The 17880-nt window shown below is 45.0% G+C and overlaps 1 protein-coding gene across 6 annotated transcripts in view; it reads right to left on the bottom strand.

The window, feature by feature from the left end:
• The window catches only part of KY (kyphoscoliosis peptidase), an 80043-nt gene that overhangs the window by 37427 nt on the left and 24736 nt on the right, over positions 1 to 17880 (bottom strand). For 4 of the 6 annotated variants that reach the window (XM_030576388.1, XM_030576392.1, XM_030576394.1 and 1 more), the window contains exons 2-4: positions 11808 to 11917; positions 11375 to 11425; positions 9688 to 9741 (exon numbers count right to left, since the gene is read on the bottom strand). In XM_030576388.1, coding sequence (XP_030432248.1) covers positions 9688 to 9741; positions 11375 to 11425; positions 11808 to 11898 — 196 coding nt within the window. In that variant the 5' untranslated portion in view covers positions 11899 to 11917. Of the gene's footprint in view, positions 1 to 2257; positions 2661 to 9687; positions 9742 to 11374; positions 11426 to 11807; positions 11918 to 17880 lie in introns of those variants that run through there. The other 2 variants (XM_030576391.1, XM_030576393.1) reach the window with 1 other exon arrangement.

Raw genomic sequence — 17880 nt, 5'->3', positions numbered from 1 at the left:
TAGCTCTTCATCCATAGACCACAAAGTACTTTACAAATGAGGTCAGTGTCATTATCCCTATTTTAGCGATTGGGGAAACTGAGTCACGGGCAATGACGCAACTTGCCCAAGGTCACCTAGCAGGCCAGGAATGGAATCTAGGTCTCTTGAGTTGCAGCCCCAAGCTGTATCTGTTAGGCAACACTGTCTTCTTAGAGGCTATGACATTGTTTATGAAGGAGAGATATACCATTAGTTGGTCAACATTTCTGAATAGATATTTTCAACAAAAAGAGATTTTCATTTGGATCAAAATTTTACAGTTTATCAACAAAAAATGGAAATTGAAAACTGAAATAATTTTGGTAAATGTTTTGACTCCAGTAAAAATGTGCAGTTTTCAAAAGCAAAAATTTTATCTACATGAATCTTCAAAGCCCTGAAACTTTTCAGCTTTCTATGGCAAGTTTTCATTGATTTTTTTTTTTTCATTTTTAGGCTTATTTGGAGAAATAAATCACACTCAATTTTTAAATAGTCCTCGAAAAATAAATTGGCATTTTCTACCAGGTCTACCCACTATCCAAATATTCCCTCTAGTAGTGCCATTAATCTAAATACAAGAGAGTTCACAGAAGGAAGTTATCCAGCTATTACCCTCTCATGGGGGTGAGCTAGTGCCAGGAGTAATTAGTTCCTGGACTCTTAGCCTGAACAGTTGCTACCCATCCCTTCCCCCTCTACCCTGCCACCTATCCACTGATCCCCGTTCCTCCATATAAAACTGCTTTCCATGCTCAGTCTCCCCTCCCCTCCTGTTTGTGTCCCCAGAGCTCCTGAGCCTTACCCTTTGCCTGCCTACAATGGTTCAAGCCAAAATGGCTCGGAGAGCTGATTTTGCTGTAATTTTGCAGAGTGAATCCTTCTGGGGCATATCATTGCTGCTTGAGGTGGGCAGAGAATTCAGGGGTAATTGTAGTTGCTGGAAAATGTTTTAGTCAAAAATGGCCCTTTTTAATAAAATGAAATGGTTTCATTTTTCAATACCTTCCATCTCCCCCCAACAAAAACTGAAAACATTTTCAGTTATCGTTTCAGGTTTCCTCACTTGTCAGTGAGGGGAAAAAAGGGGGAAGAAAGAAGAAAGCAAACTGGGAACGCAATTTCAGAACCAAACATTTTTTGGAAAATCGAGACTTCACAGTAAAAAAAGCTGTACGTTATTTAAAAATTTGGTCTTTTTTGAAAACATTTAAATGAAAATGTTTTCAAAATTTCCAAGCTCATCTCACCCCCACCAGTGCTGTAGGAGAAGGCTGCAAAGCAGTTGGAAACATTGGTGCTAGTGTGGCCATGAAGTAGACAAATCAACTGTAGCTAAAGATTAGATTAGCCAGATCATCCACCTTTTCCTGTCTTTTCTTCAGTATCTATATAGCTCTAATCACCAGAGTCTGAAATACAGTTAAAAGAGGTTGGGATTAAACCAGATTGCAGCAATGGAGTGTTTGCTCTTTCCAGTTTTGCTGGGAGGGGATGTTCTCTCTGTTGGCTGCAAATAGCCCATGATTTCCAGGGTTCCAAAAAGAGCATGGAAGATCCCCTGAAGGGATAGGAGATAGGCCAAGGGGATTGTCACAAACTGTAACTATAAATGGCTCATGTGATATTCTTTGCAGACGAAGTATGCACATGCGCGTGCGCACGCGCGCGCGCGCACACACACACACACACACACACACACACACTCTAAAATAAAACTATGTTGCCCTATGCATCATTTGTGATAGTCATCAATTTGGGATTAAATAACTGAAGCACAGTCAGTTCAACCTGCTCACTGCGTTGCCTTGTAAATCTAATGCATTTTCAGAAACCCTTTGGCAGTGTCTCACACTATATAAAATGTTCCGTTGTAAACAGGGCAAATGTAAACACGGTTCTCGGAATAATAGCGACATGCCGCTCCATGGGTGTGCCACACAGGTGCTGCACCCTGAGTCACGTGCAGTGTGTGGTATGCAACATGCAGAGGCTCTTGTTTGTTAAACAAGATCAATAAACTAAGTTAAAAGTGGAAGATTTTAGAGGGGAGTTTGCAGGTTTGGGTTTTCATTGCATGTCTTTAAATTACAGGGGCAAAAAAGAAAACCAAAAAACCTAGTGTTCTTTCCTGAGAGCTGATGGTTCACCTCTCATTCTACAACTCACTTGCAGCTTGGCTCTGCATGCATTGCAACTGCACCCTCCACTTGAACAACTGCAGATATTGCTTTACCTTGGCTGTGGTGCGAGGCACTGATTTCCGTCTGTCTGTCTGTCTGCACCCTTTGCACTGTCTTCCTCTTCTGAGGGCGAACTATGAGAAGCATCTCAATTGTTACTGCATTGGCGTCTTTTTTAAACTCCATGGTACCCATCAGAGCATTGCCACCGCTTCCTTCCTCAGACCTCCTGCTGCTGCTGCAGAACCGGCAGTGTTTATTTTCCACTCTTGGAAAGGCAAATGCTCCCCCTCACCCAAAACGAACTCTGCACACACACAAATAACGCGTGCCCGACCCTGCTCAAATGCACCATTACTGCCCTGCCAAAATCTACCCTAATTAATAGGTTACAAGTCACCTTTGAAAGGAAATCCCAGTGGGGATCCACTTCCTAAATCTGAGGAAGGAGCCACATTTCAGAGGGAGAGTTCTAGTTTCAGGACAAGCCCTCTTCCCCCCTTCCCCTCTCTCTGCCCTTTCAGATTTAAGCGCTCATCTACCCTCAAATCCCCCTACCAGCACTGTTACGCTAGAGGGAATTCATTCTGCAACGCTTGCAGTTCTTTAAAAGGATGCCTCTCTGATTCTCCTCTGCCACACCCAAAGTGGAAACTGTAAAACACGGGTTAAAAAAAAATCAATGGCTTAAAAATAAAAAATAACAAAAGGAGTGATGAGGAAGGCGTGCAGCTGTGAACAAAAGCCTGTGACTTTGTGTCCTGGGGTGAAGGTTGGTGTAAAGTGGGGTGTAACAGCCATTTTCAGGGAGAACAGCACTTCCAAAACTGATTAATAAATAACCCTAACAAATTAATAAATAACCCTAATAAATAAATAAAGAGATGTCTGTCCTGGAAAAAACAGACCCTCCTTTACAAGCAACAAATGGATCTTCCCACCAATTGGCATGAAGGACATGATCTCTGAAATCTGTAGGTGCCAGAAAACACTAGCAGCAAAAATCCTGCCTCAGCTGAAAGTCTCATACCCACAACCACGGTAGGAGAGGGAGTACAGCGGTCTGGTTTAGCAATTAGCAACAACCCTTTTTAGCTGGCCCCTACCATTTGTACAAGGTGCTGGATTAGAAACCCTTTCTAATTTTATCTTGGGCCTCCATCCTGTCAGAGCTGCTAGTTGAGGGATGTTTGGCTGGTGGCCTCAGGGGAATTTTAACACCTGTGGTTTGATGGGCTATCTCCGGCAGTTACACAATTTTGCACACTTGCAGTTCTCATATGATAAATGAGATGCCAGCCCATGGTACTGACACAGGGGATAAAGCTATGTCTAATGGTGTTTACTTTTTGGTGCCACCAGCTCTAATCGCTGTTGGAATTTTTGGCAAGTGGAGGTTTTTTCCCCTCCAGTGATTCTGGGATAAATTTGCTGCTCCTTAATCTATAGACAAGGAGCTAGTACTGTTGACTGGTGTTGGCAGAGTACACACAGGTACACCTCCCACCCCCAATCTACAGCTCCTACTGTGAGCTGCTGCCAAGGCACAGGTAGCCAACAGGCAGCCAACCTTCCCTGCAAACCCAGCAGAATGCCTCTACTCAGCAGATCCAGAAATAGCATGTGTGGCTGTGCATGCTGCCTCTGCCCAGCTTTGCCACTGCCCCCTTAGTAATCCACGTGTACAATGCACTCAGTATTCCTGGGATGTTCTGATGCCCACACTCCCCTGCTCAATACTTCAGTTCCAATTTGGAGCCATCCTGCTAGCAGAGGAGCAGTCATGGGTCAGGGCAAGGGGTCTCACAGGAAGGAATAGATGGTTTTAGGGCTATTGCTTTGTAACCCACTTCACACAGTATGGTATGTGGGTCTTTGCCTACCCTGGTGTCTGGACCACATAAGTATGCTAATGTTTCCATCTAGGGGGAATCAGCTCTTTAGCTTAAGCAGCAGCAGCATGTGCCTTTAGATTTAGAGGTTCCTGCTGATGACCCATCCAGTGAGGCATTACGGTGAAAGGAAGGAAAAGAAGGGCATGGGAGATTCAGAAAAGCACTCAAAATTCTGTGGGCTCAGGCAAACATAGCCTCCAGGCCTTCGGGGGCTCACCCATCTGACTGTCAGGTCCCCTGAGTTAATGAAACTCTCCTGTGTCCATCATTCTAGCAGCTCCACTGTCCTCCTCTCAGCTGGTGTTTCCACCTTGGAGCCCTCTTCTACTATCTCCTCTGCCACCACATCTAGGCTGTCAATTCTGGTGCTTTTTTCCTGCACAACATACCTACAGGTACCTTTTCTTCTCTATTTTGCTGTCTAAATCCCTCACCCAAGCCTTGGTTCTTTCTCCTCTAGACTTCTTCTCTCTGACCTTCTTGAACATCACCATGTCCCCCTACTGCCCAGCCAAAATACTCCTGGTAACATCATCATCTTCCTCACCATCTACTAGGCACATCTCACCCCCATTCTTGCATCCCCTGGCTCTCCACATCAGATTGACACTCTTCATAAATGCCTTCTATACCACATAAAACTTGGCTCCAGCCTATACTCCTCCCCAACAGCTCCCTTCACTCCATCAGCATCTCAAGCCTCCTCACTCTCTCCCATTCTTATCTCCATGCTTTCTTCCACACTGCACCTTACGCTTGGACCTCCATATTCCAGTGACACAAACCTCTCCTCCTTCATATCCCTCCTTCAAACACCCTTCTTCTGGCAATCCCATTAGACAGACCTCAGCAACTCAATGGGCAATGATTCATGAATAATTAGAGGGGAAACCCCTTGTGGTATCAGATTAAGCCTTTGTCTATGTGAGAACGTTCACTGATTTAAACTAAGGTATGGATTTAAACCGATCTAGTAAATCTGGTGCAAACCCGTGTGTGGCACCTATTTTGGTTACGGAGTTGCTTTAATTCAGTATAGTTTAAGTTGATTGGGGACAGCTAACTTTCAATACAAATTTAAGTTAAACCCCATGCATCCTTCCTAAAAGCCTCCACCACCTGGGTGTCCTAGTGCTTTTTGTTTTTCAGTTGCTGTTGTCTTCTTAGGGCTAGACTGCAAGAGTCAGACTCGGGCTTCAGAAGTGGGCACTGGAGTTGCACTGTCCCAAGGGGAATTCTATACCCATCTATCTAGGTCCCTACAAGGCCCTCCTCACCGTAGTATGTAGGCACCTCCCATCTCTGGAAAAACAAGTGTTCTCTTTCTCCATTCCTTCCTTGCCAGCAGAATGGGGTTCAGGATTTTCTCGTTTTAATGAATGAGTCTATAGGAATGAGAACAATGAGAACTCGATTGTGGGGAAGCCTAGGAGAAGAGCTGTGTATTTGGCTCTGAGCATGGCGAGGTTACTGGTAGTTTTTATTCCTTCAATCAGTGAGTTTGATACACCTGGGGTGGCTGCTGTCGGCTTCCATTGTCACTAACCTCCTCCTATCAGCCGGCAGAATTATCACCACAACGCCTCTCTGACATCTTGAGTAGGATACTCTAAATGTTTCCATTCAAATGTATTTTCAACAGAAAATTTGGGCTTTTGACTAAATGAATATATTCATGGGAAGGGTCTACATTCCTTGGAAATGGTCAAATTCAAATCTTTCAGTTTTTAGACAAAAAAATGTTGGTTGTCAGGCTTGCCAGTGAAAAGGTCCATGGAACCCTCCCCTCTCATAGGGCAGAGTCGCTTACCTCTCCTTGTGCATCCAGGCAGCTAAACATATTTGTGCCTCCCTATCCATCCCCTATACTTTGATGTGCATACAGCACTGGGGCAGCAGCCCATGCTCAGTGGAACAATTTACCAAGAGATGTGTTGGCTTCTTCATCTCCTGGAATCTTTAAATCAGGATGGGAGGTCTGTCTAAAACAGATGTTCTGGCTCAGTCACCAGAGATGGGCTTGAGGTAGTAATCCCTGTGTGAAGTTCTCTGGCCTGTGCTATGCAGGAGGGCAGACTGGAAGATCATGATGGTTCCTTCTGGCTTCCTAATGTATGAGCATGTGGCAATTAAACTAAGTTAAGAACCACATCTTTTCCTTTTCCCATTGGTTTAAAGTGTCCCAAGACTGATTCCTGCCCCTTATCTTGGGCCACAGGCAGGTGTTATCTGGAGGCAGAAATTTCACATCTTGGGGAGGAGGAGGTTACTGACAGGTTGATTTAAAAATAAAGCAACTCTTTGAAATTGATCAAGGGTTTCAAATGTTAGAATAAGTCTCAGGGAGATGGATTAGTGGCAGAGTACAAGTGAGGCTGTACCATGAGAGAGAGAGAATATGTACATAGTGAGAATTATATTATTAAATCCTACTGAATATAATATAAAACTACAGACCAGAGTTTTTGAAGAAAATACAGAATAATCTGGGCCCTCTACAAGTCTTCTGGCTCTAGCAAATATGTGATGACAATGGCATTACGTGTGGTGGGAAGATCCATTCTGCCACAGATCTGAGACACTGATAAAAGACTGAAATCAGTGGGAGTTCAGTGCTGCCATGTTTTTGAAAATCCCACTAGGTGCCCATCTGAACCTTAAGGCATCTGAATACTTTTTAAAATCTGACCCTGATGACCTTGGGCCCCTCAGTTTTTGGGGGCCCACTGTGAGACACCTTAGAGGGGCTTGACTTTCAGAAAGTGCTGGTGTGTACCTGCCATCTGAAAAGTCAGACCCCAAAATCAAAGCACCGGCAATCACTACTCACATTTGGAAATCTAAGCTCTGGATCTTGAATTCCCCTCTTAGCTGCTGCATTCAGCAGCTCATTCAAATTATGGTAGCTGTCTGATTTTTGAGCATTTAAAGCTTCCAAGTGTGTTCCCACGGCACTGAACATTCTAATGATACTGCAGTGTGCTGTAATGGAGTCCTTTGGTTTGCCTGTCCTTTCTTTCTCCCTCTAACTGAACTGCAACACAGTGAATTTATTCCTCTTTCATAAGCTACCACTCCATGCATTGCTCAAATGCTCCATTCATTTTGCAGCTTCTGCTGTGTCAGCAGCTGTGCTTTATGATTTAAGACACAGCAGAACTTTCCACTGAACTATATTCAGTTTCCTGGTATCCACACAACCAGGGATCTAATTGATGGCTGAGATATTATTGTGAAAAGTGATCAGGCCATATTTAGGTTGCAGAAAGACAAATGAGGATTGTTCATTTACACTGAGCTAAATGAAATGTCCGAAACACCACAAATAAACACAGTGATGGGCACAGACTTTACCAAAATCGAACATAACATGACATTATACAAAGTGCTGGTAATGCCCTCAGCTGTCACCTCTAGGGACATACAGTCAAGACTGAGAAGGCCCAAGGAAGGACAATGAAAATCGCTAGTGACAGGGGCTCAGATCCTCAAAGTTATGAAGGCACCTAACTCACTGACTTCACTGTGGTGGTGTTTGATCTGCTAGGGCAAATCCTGTGTGTCTTGACAAAGGGAGAATTCAAAGTACAGCATCAGTAGAGGAACCTACCTGAGGCAAAGACCTGGGATATGGGGCATGTGATTTTTCTTTTAAAACACATCCCTTCTACCCACCTCCCGTGCCATTTTTGTTGCTTTATGATAGATGTTATTTCTCCTCTTTGTGCAGGAGCAGCTGGTTACTTAGCCAGCAGGATGACTAGCACAGGGTCAGCGGTTCCCACACGAGGGATCTCTTTTCTCCAGAGCTCATACTCAGATGGCTGCAACTCGAGACCTCTTTCTATAAAAGCAAGAGAGGGGTCTGTTGGCAGGACATTTGCCATGAACGGTTGTCAGCGTTTGGATTTTCTTCCCCCTGGTCTGCCAAAGAGTGGATTTGTTGACCTTCAGGACACTCTACAAAGCTTTCCTTGTCTCGTTGGCCTATGTTATTAATCCTTTATAATCACCGAGGAAGGGAACTTATCCCTACAATGCAGCTTGGGCACCAAGAGAAGGTTACTCCCCAACAACTGTCATTCTTTAAGAGCACTGCCTCTGGCCATTCACACTCATCAGAGGTGCTCTCCCAGGCCAGACCATCAGGAAGAGCAGTGGCTGCTGGGATTGCCCAAGTGCTCTGCCATGGCACTGAATGCTCAGGTTATGAAAGGGCTTTGTGGAGTCAGTTTGGGTTTAGTAGAACTGAGCCAAGATTCCTGTGAGAACAGAAATCTGAGGGGGAGGGTGGATAGTGTGAAGACAGATCTGCTTATTTCAGGGTATCTTTGTAAGATGGTCCAGGGCACCCAGAGCATTGGATGGGCTGCTCTTTGAGCACACTTTGTGACCTGCAGAAGCAACATTCTGGAAGCACTAGTGACCAGCGAGGAGCCTGAGTTTCTTCTTTGAGCTGCCCTTTGCATAGCCCCCATTTACTGGAGTACAGTGAGAAATACAAACCCAGGAATGTGGGTTGACCAGTTCCTACTAAACATTCTCCCAGGGCAAACATAAGATCTGGATGCCAAGCTGAGAGAGGAGTGCTGTGCGAACAGAACTCGAGAAAGCAGCCCTGCAGATCTCCAAAATGGAGATTTTCCTGAGGCATGTTGTCAGTGCCTCCTTAACCCCAGTAGAGGGAGCTCTCAGGTACTGTCACAGTCACTAACACATAGCTCGTGGCAATGCACAGCATGGTCTCTTCGAGAGTGGCCAGTATTAATTTTTAGAATCCTTGTGGGCCCCACCTTCTGCACTCAGAGTGCCAGAGTGGGGAATTAGCCTTGACAGCATTTTTCCTTATTACATTTCAAATTCTTTTCTAGTGCCAGTCACCTCTCATAGACTAATAGCATGATACTCTCAGGTTTCACTTCAGACCACAACATCACCATCAGAACTTGTAGCATCATAAATTCCTTCCAACACCTCTGCTACCCTCATGTGGAACACTGCTGGTGCACTAGAGATACTAACAGATAACCAAACAATCCCTACCTGCCAAACATGGTGTATCTAACTCTGCCTACATCAGTGGTGTTTGTCATGGTTCATGGGCTTAGTCCAAAACTCAGAAGCATTTTGCTCCAACCAAACCTGTGCATATTCTTAGACATGTTGCTGCCACATTGGACCACCCACTCAGTCGGTTCAGCAGCCAACGTGTCAGAACAACCACTCACCCTTTTGGTGCTAATTCCACCTATACACTTACAGCCTGTGAATCAGAGTAATCAGACATCTTGATTCAGACTTCAGCTCTGAACAGCCAATTAACGTGCAACCACATAGATTTCCAGCTCCAGAATGAACTTAGCAAGCCACTAAATTCCATCCAGAGCTTGCCTGGAATGTGCATCCCTGGGTTGCCATGGGGATGACAGGTGGGCATCTCCAACTTCTCACAGACCAGCAAGATACTGTTGCATCACAGTGAACAATACTTTTACAATGCAGAAATATACTCCTCTGCACAGGGGCCTGGGCACCCAGGAGAGTGAAATGCATGAGAGAGTCTCCAGTTCAGGATAGAAAAGTCTCACCTGTGAAGCTGGAGTCTCTTTGTGTTTCAACTGTCTTTCCTGCCTCCATGTGAGCTGTTGGAAACATGAGCAACTATTATTGATATCACTCTTAAAGCAGATGATCATTGTCACATTACGCTCTGCCTTCTGCTGTCTCAGACTCATGGTTTCAAGCCCCCGAGTGATGACTGGTATAACACTGCACGTCTGCATGAGAAAGATGTGGTTCTGATAGGTTGGGGAAGTGTATTCAATGCTAGAATGTGAAGCTGAGTTCTGGGCTGGGCATAAAGGGTTAAAGCAACCCAGAAAAGGTTAGCGAGCCCTCAGGACAGGTCCTGAGCAGTCCAAGTAATTAATTGTCACATCTCTATTCTCATCATCATTGTTCTCAGCTGGAGAATTTCCATTCACACCTCTCATCTCTGTGGCACAGTATCCTGTGTCATTGAAACAGTCAGCATCACCTACTGGAAATGTGATGGGGCTCTTTTCCTGTGAGCTCCTGAGCACTAGGGGAAAAGAACTTGTTTGGATTGCTATCCAAAGAATGTTATTCTGCTTTGCTTTCCAACCCTGGTCCTCTCCCTGGGACAGAGTGATTCTTTTCCAGTCCCACCTAAGTGCGCAGCTCTCATACAAGGTCCTCAGCTTGGTTTTCTTGAGCATTGCTGATGACTAGAGATTACACTGATTAGAGATCACACTGATTATAATGGACTGGCTTGTGATGCTTAAACACAACACCTATTTTAACTCCTTCCCTGCTCAGCAGCACTTTGCACATGTTAATCCAGTGGTGGGCAACCTGCGGCCTGCACGCGGCCCATCAGGGTAATCCATTGGCCGGCTGCAAGACAGTTTGTTTATATTGACTGTCCGCAGGCATGGCTACCCGCAGCTCCCAGTGGCCATGGTTCACTGTTCCCAGCCAATGGGAGCTGTGGGAAGCAGCGCTGGCCACTGGGACGTGCTGGCCACTGCTTCCTGCAGCTCCCATTGGCTGGGAACGCCAGCGGCTCACCAGCAGATTACCCTGACAGGCCACGTGCCACAGGTTGCCCGCCACTGCGCTAATCCAACCAAACATAGTTATGTTTTTCAAGGCAAGAGAAAATGTGGCTGGCTCCCACATCACTCAAGCCAATGGGAGTTTTGCTTTTGACATCAATGCGAGCAGGATTGGGCCTTATGTTCCAGAAGCAGCTTTGTTTGTTTTGCAATTTAATCAGTATTTATTTTTACCAGGGTAAGTAAAAGGGAAGAGGAGGGGTCATAACATTCAGAAATACAGGACAATAATTATATAATGTTTATGTTGCTACATTGTCAACATTTTGGCAAACCCTAAAATGGTTGCTGAATCAAATGGGATTTTTTTTTTAAGTTTTCCATGCCAGCTATATTTAGTGCTATTTGTCAGATGCCCGAGGCCACCAAGCCTGGGAGCATAGGATTTGTTATTCTTTTATCCCTCCATTCAGAATAGTAACAGCTGTTCCTTTCATTCTGAGTTTGTCATTTCCCCTCAAGATGAGTCATCCCTAGTCAATTTTTTTCAAGAGCCCCAGAAGGTCAAGAGGCAGAAGGTGAAAGTACTTTCCTCCACCCCCAAAACTTCCCATAATGCTCTAGGTGAGATTCAATTTTTTGTGTGTTCACATTGCCTAATAGACAGCAGAAAGAGGTCCCAGTGTTCACTTACCAAGTTCAGTGGGTTTTCCTTCCTCTTGTTCCTCATGACTCCTTGCATAGCCTATAGGGATATCATAGCTATCACAAATCCATAGATATGCTGTTATTCTTACCAAGAATTTCCTTTACCCATATTCAAAAAAACCCTGACTGGGGGTTTAGGAGACTTCCAGTGTCACTGGTTGTTTTTAGAGCTCTCAGTTTGCCAAGACACAAATGTGTGAATGACAGGTTCTATCTTTAAAGATGCATATTTCACTTGTTTGACCCAATTTACCTCAAAATGGGTCTCATCTCTGAACAACCTCCTCCTACCTAGTCACAGCATTAATAAAATTACCATCCCCTTTTGTAGAGCTCTTTATTATCACTCTGGCAGTGATTGCCCATAAAGGAAGGTGAAATACAGAAGGCATGTATGGTCAAACGGATCTGCTACTCACAGAGAGCACAGAAGTAGAAGGGCAGCAGAGGGAAGCAGAAGATGGCCAGCAGAATCCTCTGTGTGTTGGACAGACGGTCATGAAATGCCATTTCCTTTATTAATGTTCACCTGGAATGAACAACCAACATTAAATTATGGTCCATTTTTTGCAACTCAGCATTATTTTCATCATCTGAAATGTTCCTCTCTGCTGCCTAAGCCAACCAGTCTTTACAATTCATTTCCCACTTACATGGAGGGGAAGCTACAACAGAAGTATGGAAAGTTCAGTCAAAGAATCTGATTTGGATGGGTCACAAGATGGTTAAAGGCAACAGAGAGTCCTGTGGCACCTTTAAGACAAACAGATTTATTGGAGCATAAGCTTTCGTGGGTGAATACCACGCATACATGCATGCATCTGATGAAGTGGGTATTCACCCACGAAAGCTTATCCTCCAATACATCTGTTAGTCTTAAAGGTGCCACAGGATTCTCTGTTGCTTTTTACAGATCCAGACTAACACGGCTACCCCTCTAATACTTGACAAGATGGTTAAAGACAGTTGAAGCCTCTGCAGTGTTGACAGCGCAAGCATCGAAAAATCATGAGATTGGCTTACAAACAATGAGGTTTAACAAATAAAAATTGCTGGGTTCTTTTTCTTTTAGTTCTGCCATTGGGGCATGTACAATGATTTAAGATTCTCTTCAAGCAGGATGGTTAGACATTTTTTTTTAAAATACTGTAAAAGCTGACAGTCTCAGGTGATAACTGGATTCCAGTAGCACCAAATCTTGCAAGACTCCTGATCAAATCACCAGAGATGTCAGCACTGTAATTAGGATGCCTACACAGATTCCAGTTTGTTCTTAACATGTGCCATCCTGGCTAGCTCCCTTCTGAGACACCCCAAGAGCAAAACTGACAGAGTCCCTTTGATCCTCCCTGCAAAGTGACTCAAAGGCTTAGGATGAATGAACCTCATGTGCGTGGTGCTCTGCAGGTCAATGACAGGTTTCAGCCTTTTGTTGCTGGTCTTCTGAACATGTGGTGCCTCCACCCACAGGGGGCTGAATAAATGAATGCACAACCCCCTTGCTACATTAACCATTTCTATACTGCAGAAGAATCAAGGACCAAAAAGTTTAAGAAGGAAAAACACATGATTAAGGTAAAGAAAAGGGCAAACTTAAAAGAAGCATAGACAGGAACCAGGGATGAAAGGATGTTGCAATGCAGTCAGGGTGAAAGTAAGCCAAAGCAGCTGCCATTACCAGGGGTGGGAGGTGGAGGGGGGCAAAAGGAGCAGCTTCCCCAGAGCTGGTGATTTAAAAGGATGTGGGGCTCCGGCTGCCGCTGTTGCTACCATGGCAGTGGCTGGAGCCCTGGGCCCTTTAAATCGCCACTGGAGCCCTGCGCGGTGCAGGCCAGGCAGCGCAGATGGGCTGGCTGGCTGGGAGACGCTGACCCCTCAGCTCTGCCCCTTCTGCGGGCCAGAGCCAGCCCCTATACTGGTAAGTACTTACTTTCACCCCTGAATGCAGTGCACTCAGAATCCCAGGAGCAGCAGAGAGGAGTAAGAGAAGTGCAGCCCCAGAATCTAGGGGTGGTCCAGGCCACAGTGGAGCTCTGTGGGGATGACTGAAGAAAGGCAGGTTTACAGTGAATCATCAAAGAGTGTTAGAGGCCTGACCATTGCTTGTGCAAGGTCTGGTGCTGATACCCTTTGAATGAGACTTCCTCTGTCTGTGCACACACCAGCTGGGTCTTAATGCACCCTGAGCCTTTTCCTAGCTACCTTCATGTAGCAGACTGTACTCACAATAGTGATGTCCCACCCAAGGCAGGCAGATCACTCTCTGGACTGGAGCAGGCCCTTAGGTTGCTTAAACCCTTCCCTTGGCTGCCCGCAGAAGGGAGGCCTAATGAAGGCTGCCAGACAGACCTCTCTGCTTGGACAGTGGAGTTCCGGAGCAACCTTCCTCTCTCTTGCACCAGGCATAGGCTGTCTGGCTGTCCTCTCTCCCTTCTGGTTCTGGCTTGTGGCCGATAACTCTTTGGGAGAGGGAAGCTGGCTTCTCTCCTGCCCAATGCCCTCTGTCACTTGGGCTAGGGTGACCAGACAGCAAGTGTGAAAAATCAGGACAGGGGTTGAGGGGTAATAGGCACTTATATAAGACAAAGCCTTGAATATCAGGATGGTCCTGATAAAATCAGGATATCTGGTCACCCTACCTTTGGCTCATTAGCAAAATGGACTTCCCTCTCAACTAGCCTGCAGTGAGCAACTGGGGGGGCATCTCCTTTAGCTGCTGGGGTCTTCTCTTTTCTCAGCATGTGCTAGTCCTGCCCATACACAGGCTCAGCAGGCAGTTTCAGTTTCTCAGCTGCTTTGCGTCTGGGGAACTGCTTCCCTCAGGTAGACCTACCTGAGAAATGAGACGTGTGGCTCACTGGCCTTTTAGAGTGCATGGAAGATTCGCAAACAGGGTATGGCTGTTTCACTAGCATAGAGCAATTTGGCAATCTGCTTTATAGGGAAGAGATCTTTGCTAAGCATGCTAAGAGGCCAGCATTACATGCTGAGACTCTAAGGTTTATGATGGAGCAGCTGCATGCTGGCTTCCACTCCTCAGCCTCTGATGTCACACCAAAAAAGGTCCCTCCTGAAAACTGACCGGCTTTCTCCAGTTCCACTCATTCTGCTACAACAGTACTAGAGAAAAAAGTTAAGAGTGATCTGGGTTTCATCTCCCACACACTGGGCCTGATTCGCCTCTCAAACTGGGGTAGATAAAGGCTAACTCCATTGAAGCCTGTGGAGTTACACCAGTATAAAACCATCTAAGTGTGCGGAGCATCAGGCCCATACTGAATGACGTGTGGATAGTTTTTAGCTAGCTGCTATAGAGTATATAGCTATAGAGTGTAGGCTCCAGCTGCTTTATGCCCCATGCAGACTCTGAAGAGGTTAATGTGGGACTGAGGAGTCAATTAACAAACTTGGCAGCACCTGCTAGAGAGTGAAAACCAGGCTTAAATGATAATGAAGCCCAGCTGGGGTGGGGCTGGCTGGTGATTATAGATCCAGGAAGGTTGTAGCAGAAAGGGGCTGCTAGAGTTGAGGATAATGACATGCTTCAGGGCTTGGATAAGAAAAATGAAGTTATTTTGTTTAGGGTATGAACTGGCTATTGTGGTATAAATTCAAGTCTTTTGAATAAATAGGCACAAAAGTAGACTACGTATGCTTGGTAAGGTGGAAGAAACAACTCATCACTTTGTATGGTTATATAAGGGCTTTGATAAAGAAAGGGAAAAACTTTGTGAGGAATTCAAACATTGTCAAGTGTAACAAAAGTTACATTGTGTTATTTAGTGAAAAATGTTGGGGAAATGGGGTAGGATTAGGAAGGTGTTGTTACATTACCTGAGAGATGCAGGACAGAGTGAGAGAATATGCAGCACTAACTACTTAGGAAGTATGTTTGGTGGCAGCTATAGACTATTCAGTCAAGTCTCTTTTTGTCATTTAAAAAAGAGCAGAAAGGGTTGAATGGGGGGAGTCTTGTGGTCACTCTCTTAGGGCTAGATGAGGTAGGAAGTGGTCCAGGGAGGCAGCAGGCCATAGATCTTGACTGCCAGCTCCTGGTCTGGAACCCAGAGTAGTGGGAGGTTCCAAGGAAAGTGGGATGAAACCTGCTGGGGTAAGAGATGTAAGAACTATAGAGCCTAAAGACAGACAGAAGATCTGCTGTAAGGTCACTTGGCTGCAGCTTGGTTAGACTCTTGTTACCCTGGAAGGGGCGGACTAAAGCCTGACTTGGCTGGAAGACCAAGTTGCAGGAAAAGAGACCACCATAGCAATGAAGTGACCATCGGCAAGGGACACCATATGGAGAGACAGCTGCTATGCCACTCCTGGCCACAAGGAGATGCTTCTGTGGTGAGTGAAAAACCCTTTACAGCAACTGTTCGCAAACTTAATTGCACGGTGACCCCCTTAGTTCTGACAACAAAATTACTACATGACCCTGGGAGAGAGTGGCCCAGAGCCTGAGCCCCGCTGCCCCATGTGGAGGGAGAGCTTGGGCTTCAGTTTCAACCACAGGTCCCAGCAAGTCAAATGCTGGCCCTGGTGACCCCACTTTGGGGTCCTGACCCACAGTTTGAGAACTGCTACTTTACAACACCACAAAGCAGCTGTAAACCCAGATTAACTGGACCACTATACAGGATTGATGGCAGCATTGCATTGCCAGAGCAGCACAAAGCAGCCAGTATATCAGTGGATCTGGCCCTAAAAGTATACTGATCCTGTGACACATACCAAAATGCTACCAGTATTAGTCAGTCTTCCACTAAAACAAAGCTACTTTTAAAATGTCTTGTATTATCAATTTAATCATGGAAATTCACTTATTGTTTTATATCCTTAACACGGAAAATACTCATTCCAGTTAGCTTAGTAAAAACAAGACAATGTAGCATTCAGGTCATAGTCCTTAATCAATATTCACTTTAGGATGGAAATGGTGTTCGTCTGTCTGGAAAGCACATTGCATTCTGGGGACTGTCCTGCAATATATAAAATTCAGATTTCTTTTTCATCCAAAGTTTTAAAACCAGATCGGTAATGTGTATTCTTTCCCTGAGCCCTATGCGTGATACTGAAAGTAAATAAATGATATGTAGCTCTTACAGTAGCATTGAAACTTATTGCTTCATGATTTTAGTGGTAAAGTCTTCTGCTGCTGCTGTAAACCTGACAGTGCTAGCGCCTAGTAGTGATTCTTTGAGATATGATACAATATAACAACAATCGGTACCTCCAAAAACTCCAAGCCCTTGCTATCCCTCCCTTGAGCAAGGTAACCCTCTTATAAGAACTCTTCCCCCCCCCCGAATATTCCTTTCTGGTAATGGTTCTCTAAATTTGGCATTACTTCTGCCCTGTGATCGCCAGATTGCAACTAGTGGCTGCTGGCTGCATTTCAGATCAGGGTTGCCAACTCTTGCGATTTCTGGTGACTTTCTTAGTCACAGCTGCTGCAATATGATCATTACCTGAGAGCTCAGCTTTTTTTTTTCCTTTTTAAGTGAAAGTTTCCAGTTCTTATGGTTGCAGAGAAAAGCTAGAAAGCATGAAGCAAACACTCCAACAGCAAAAGGCAACTGAAAAAAATGCAAACTCTGTTTTTTAAATTCATGGTTTTTGAACATTTGGCATTGGCAATAACTGAACCACATGAGCAAGAGGAAGATTTCTTTGGAGAAATCTTGGCCCCATTGATCTCAATGGGAGTTTTGATATGAACTTCAGTAGGACTAGAATTTACTGAGGAGTTACTACAAGACTTAACAATCTGCCTGGAGAAAACTGTGTGCACCAATCATCTTCACCGCTCAATGCCATATCCCCTAGTATATCCATTAGTGGAATCCAGCTAAAGCAAGTTGACAGTTTTACCTATCTTGGCAGCAACATATCAAACAATTGATCTTTTGACAAAGAGATCATGAACAGGATATGGAAAAGCAGCAAAGAATCCTGTGGCACCTTATAGACTAACAGACATTTTGGAGCATGAGCTTTCGTGAGTGAATACCCACTTCCTCAGATGCATGTAGTGGAAATTTCCAGGGGCAGGTATATATATGCTAGCAAGCAAGCTAGAGATAATGAGGTCAGTTCAATCAGGGAGGATGAGGCCCTGTTCTAGCAGTAGAGGTGTGAAAACCAAGAAAGGAGAAACTGGTTCTGTAGTTGGCAAGCCATTCACAGTCTTTGTTCAATCCTGAGCTGATGGTGTCAAATTTGCAGATGAACTGAAGCTCAGCAGTTTCTCCTTGAAGTCTGGTCCTGAAGTTTTTTTGCTGCAGGATGGCCACCTTAAGGTCTGCTATAGTGTGGCCAGGGAGGTTGAAGTGCTCTCCTACAGGTTTTTGTATATTGCCATTCCTAATGTCTGATTTGTGTCCATTTATCCTTTTCCGTAGAGACTGTCCAGTTTGGCCGATGTACATAGCAGAGGGGCATTGCTGGCATATGATGGCGTATATTACATTGGTGGATGTGCAGGTGAAT

Source organism: Gopherus evgoodei, chromosome 9 (assembly GCF_007399415.2).
Source record: "Gopherus evgoodei ecotype Sinaloan lineage chromosome 9, rGopEvg1_v1.p, whole genome shotgun sequence".
Classification (NCBI taxonomy): Eukaryota; Metazoa; Chordata; order Testudines; family Testudinidae; genus Gopherus; species Gopherus evgoodei.
This window is presented reverse-complemented; position numbering and strand designations above follow the sequence as displayed.